The following is a 4,475-nucleotide window of genomic DNA, read 5'->3' as shown; positions in this document are numbered from 1 at the left end:
CTGCTCTCCATATTCGCTCTAGTAGACATGTTTGCACGTCCAGGAACGGGTTTGGTCGCCAACACCAGATGGATCAGACCCAAGATCCAGTATTTCTTCAGCTTCGCTGTGACATATAATGGTCTGTGCCATATGATGTGTCCGCTCTTACCAGGTTACAGTGGCCTGGTGGTGTACGCAGTGTTCTTTGGCCTGGCTTTTGGGATGGTGTGTGCTCTCCTGTTCGAGGTACTCATGGATTTGGTGGGAGCCCAGCGGTTCTCCAGTGCGGTTGGGCTTGCTACCATTATAGAGTGTGGGCCTGTCCTGCTGGGGCCACCAATCTCTGGTAAGTCCAAATATGAGATCTTCACTGACTGACATATCTCTCTGTGTTACAATGTACAGGATGTTTATTCACAGATATCTTCCTCAGGTTTGCTGGTTGACATCTTCATGGACTACAAATACATGTACTTTGCTTGTGGCATGATGATGCTGCTTGGAGGTATCTTCCTTTTCATCATGAACTATTACAACTACAGATGGTTGGAAAAGGAAGGGAAACAGAGAAAGGTGGTAGAGCTAGAGATCGGCTCAGCCAAAGAGCTTGCTGCTAATGAGGAGGACAAAGACAACGAGGAAGAGATCAAACTCAGCACAGAGGAAGCAGCAGACTCCACCAGCAAAGAGCCCTGAATCTGTCTTTTTTTGTTAGAATCTATCTATCTATCTATCTATCATCTATCTATCTTTTTTGTTGTTCTCTCTGTCTTACTGATGTTCTGAATATCATTCTATCTATCTGTCGTTCTGTCCGCATGTCTATTTAAGTAATTCTGTCAACTTTTTTTTAACTATCATTATATACAGTATATATATATATGTGTGTTACTGTTTATCTGTCTTTCTTTCTCTTGTTCTACCTGTCTGTTCTATCCATATGTCCATTTAGCTGTCATTCTATCTATCTGCCATTCTGTCTTAATATCTGTTCTGTCCGTCAGCCTATCGTTCTGTCTGTCAATTTATGCTGTTGTCTACTTATTTATTGTTCTGTCATTGTATTTATACGTTTGTATATCTATCTGTCGTTCTATCTTTCTGTTGTTCTGTCATTCTGTCTGTCTGATAGGTAGATGTCTGTCTACCTATCTATGTATATCTGTCGTTCTATCTATTTGTCTGTCTGTCTGTCTATCTATCGAGAGAGAGGCAAAGAGTTGAAATGATTTGATAACTGTTCCTGTATATTATGTTAAAGCTTCCACTGTCATAAAAGAGACATAAAGTAATAACGGTAGGATTTCAGAAAATATCTGACTGCCGAATGCTGAGACTGACCAATCAAAATCAAGTATTCCAGAAATCTGCATTTTGTAATTTATTAAGATTTATTGCTTTAATTGTAGAGTTTTCATTGTATATTATTACTTTAAAAATTATATAGGTTTAATTTCAATCTAAAAAAGGTTATGCAGATTGGCAAACAGATGATGAAAAACAGATGAGTGTACATTATTATAACAGACATTAAAATTCACAGTGACAAATGAATATAGTGAAGTGTCTTAAGAAAAAAAAACATTTATCTATAAACACATAACACTCATTGTAGGTTCATTCTTTACACTTTGATTAAAAAACAGTGATTTGTTTAGTATATCTAAACTCAGAAACACTACTTACATCTCAGAGCACCAATATTACTCAATGGTCATCATAGCTTTTAGTCGCTGATCTATGCATAGAAACACTACAGGCCTTATTGAAGAGTGGAATGTATGTACCAGACGATTAAACACATTCCAAAGCTTTAAATATATTTGCTATGCAAGCTTTGCTATATGTACAAATCTATGTTACAGACCCAGCCATCCTTGTTTAAAGCGATAGTTCACCCAAAAATGACTATTCTGTCATCGTTTACTTGCCCTAATGTTACCTGTATGCATTTCTTTCTCTGGATCACAAACAAAGATATTTTGAAGAATGTTGTGCCCAAACAACATTGGACCCCATTGACTGTCAATACAAAGACATTTATCAAAGTATCTTTATTGCGTTTTCCACAGAGGAAAGAAAGTCATACAGATTTGGAACAGTCCCATTTAGAAAAAAAAAAACACTTTGGAGCCATGGCCTTTTCATTCGACACACACAAAACAGACATGAACAGAAACCTATTCAAGTAAAAAAAGCCAGAGAGGGTTACAGCTTTAGCCAGGGATGTTTGAGACACTGAGCTGCTGTTGCCCTCCGTTCTGGCAGGAAGTCCAGCATCTGTAACAGGAAATCAGAGAAAAGTGAGGCCTCTCTGAGGAGAAAGTGATATTTCTCTACCAGCACTTCGTACAGCCCCCATGCACGGAGGACAGCTATTCGCCGCAGGTCACCTGTGCAACAACAAACGTAGTTAAAGCAATGAAACCACTGCAAGAATTCTTTTGGAGAATAACATTAATTTTACTTTGGTAAACATACACATCCTTCTTGCACTAAAATTATGAATTTGACCTGTCTCCACACCAAGATGAATAAAGCAAGACAAATCTAGTATTGTACTTACCTTTGCGGTTGAAATACTGATAGGAATATTTCCCAGACAGAGCCACTGACACTGGGATCTTACCCAGGAGCTCAGTAATATGAGCCAGGTGGTCTAAAAATAATGGAAATGGTCAACCCCACAAATCTACACTTCTCTAATAAAAATATTGATGATGGCTATTAAATAGTTTACCTTCCTCTAAGGAGAAATGATGCCCTGCTTTGGGTTCAAATAAGGAATCACCAGTAACAAGCTCAAATGCCTATTGAAAAATAATACAGATAAAAAGAAACAGTGTTGGGTAGTAACTGATTACATGTAATCTGGATTACATGATCAGATTTAAAAAAGATTACATAATTAGTAAATTTTTTTTTCTCTTTTAAATGTACCTTCCTAAAAATCCTACTGTCATGCTTTGACTATACTCACAAATGTTGTGTAAATAGATTTGCAAACCATGCTTCTAAATTCGTAAAAATGATCTAAAAAAAGTAGCCAGATTGTTACCTAAAAATGAGTAACCTAGATTGTTACAGTTTTCATAAAGTAATCTGTAATTTGTATAATCTACTCAGCTCTGAAAAGAAATTATATATATTTATATTTGTTTTTATATATTTTATCATTCTAATGCATCAAAACTGAAGCAAATTTTTTAAACAATTAACTTTTTTTTTCACTAAATATGGCTTAAAACTACAAACAACAAGATCAATGCCTGCTTACAATTAAGTAATCCAAGTAATCCAATCATGTGCTAAACAGTTGTACACTTTTGAAACCCCTGATGAAATTTTCTAGTAGGATGGCTCTATTTTGTCAAACACTGTCGACAGCTGTAGACTCACCAAGCAGGCCACACTCCAGATGTCAGCTAGAGGACCATATTCAGAGCCTAGAAGAACCTCCAGAGAGCGATACTGTCTGGTCTGGATCTCTTGACAAAAGTGTTTGTACTATAACAACAAGAAAAGAGGTTAAGTAATCTAATCAGGTATACACATCAAGTGATTTCATTGATCCATATGTTTCCACAAGAGCACGCTGTGCATTCTTTGACATTGAGGAAAGCATTATATGAATTCACTGAATGTGTCGCACCACCCAACATGAGCTGCCAAGATCTGCAATTTTCACTGTGATATTATCCAAGTTTCCAGGCTTTGCAGCTGCTTCTGTGTGAAAGTAGTAGATGATGAATTAATGCTACATATATTACAGTGATACAATGTAATGATTTGCTTCATTCACATTTAATTATTTTCCTACCGGGATCCTGGAGGATTGTGGTTTTAATGGCTGAAGTGTAAATTTGTTTCGCGCCCCCTGGAGGATGAGATGAGGACTGCGGTGTGAGACACAGCAGGATGTTCTCAGGCTTGATGTCAGTGTGAATGATCTTGCAGTGGCTGTGAAGATACTCCAGACCTTCAAGAACCTGAGACAGATACAGTTTTTCAGGTCTTGTGCTGATTTATACGGTCTTTCTTTTTTAGACACCAGGTCTAAATGAAACTTTACACACATTAGAAGTGTCTCACCTGAGTGATGACGTGTTTGACGCAGGTGAGAGAGAGACCTGGATTCCCAAAACACACTTGCCAACAGTGCAAGTCTGGTCCCAGCAGCTCCAACACCAGACAAATATCTACATAGTGGTCAAGAATCAACTAACAACTCTCAATATGTATTGCTGTATTATATAAAGACTAAAATTCTATAAAAGTATACCCCAAATTTCCCACAGAACAGATCTGAAATGTTGAGAATTTTATACAACAGTTAGTTTGTCTTTGAATTCGATTTACTGAGCAGCGTTCCAAAAGTGCCGAAATATGGGACTTTTAAACTGTAGCGTTCCACATGCGGTCACATTTATTGTTTATTGTTATTATAAACTATTGAAATCCAGTAATTTCATATGGGGGGGGGGGGGCATTGA

The 4,475-nt window shown here is 37.3% G+C and overlaps 2 protein-coding genes across 2 annotated transcripts in view; one reads left to right on the top strand and one right to left on the bottom strand.

The window, feature by feature from the left end:
- The window catches only part of slc16a7 (solute carrier family 16 member 7), a 5,467-nt gene extending 3,931 nt beyond the window's left edge, over window positions 1-1,536 (top strand). Inside the window, exons 5-6 of the mRNA XM_016457664.1 lie at window positions 1-328; window positions 416-1,536. The exon at window positions 1-328 is cut by the window's left edge and continues 10 nt beyond it. Coding sequence (XP_016313150.1) covers window positions 1-328; window positions 416-678 — 591 coding nt within the window. The 3' untranslated portion in view covers window positions 679-1,536. The remainder of the gene's footprint in view (window positions 329-415) is intronic.
- A 424-nt stretch (window positions 1,537-1,960) lies between these two features.
- The window catches only part of LOC107666586 (SRSF protein kinase 3), a 6,152-nt gene continuing 3,637 nt past the window's right edge, over window positions 1,961-4,475 (bottom strand). Inside the window, exons 6-12 of the mRNA XM_016457994.1 lie at window positions 4,075-4,181; window positions 3,803-3,971; window positions 3,635-3,708; window positions 3,382-3,489; window positions 2,723-2,792; window positions 2,549-2,641; window positions 1,961-2,375 (exon numbers count right to left, since the gene is read on the bottom strand). Of these exons, the coding sequence (XP_016313480.1) occupies window positions 2,191-2,375; window positions 2,549-2,641; window positions 2,723-2,792; window positions 3,382-3,489; window positions 3,635-3,708; window positions 3,803-3,971; window positions 4,075-4,181 (806 nt within the window). The 3' untranslated portion in view covers window positions 1,961-2,190. The remainder of the gene's footprint in view (window positions 2,376-2,548; window positions 2,642-2,722; window positions 2,793-3,381; window positions 3,490-3,634; window positions 3,709-3,802; window positions 3,972-4,074; window positions 4,182-4,475) is intronic.

This window comes from Sinocyclocheilus anshuiensis, unplaced genomic scaffold (assembly GCF_001515605.1).
Source record: "Sinocyclocheilus anshuiensis isolate Anshui unplaced genomic scaffold, SAMN03320099.WGS_v1.1 scaffold201, whole genome shotgun sequence".
Lineage (NCBI taxonomy): Eukaryota > Metazoa > Chordata > Actinopteri > Cypriniformes > Cyprinidae > Sinocyclocheilus > Sinocyclocheilus anshuiensis.
This window is presented reverse-complemented; position numbering and strand designations above follow the sequence as displayed.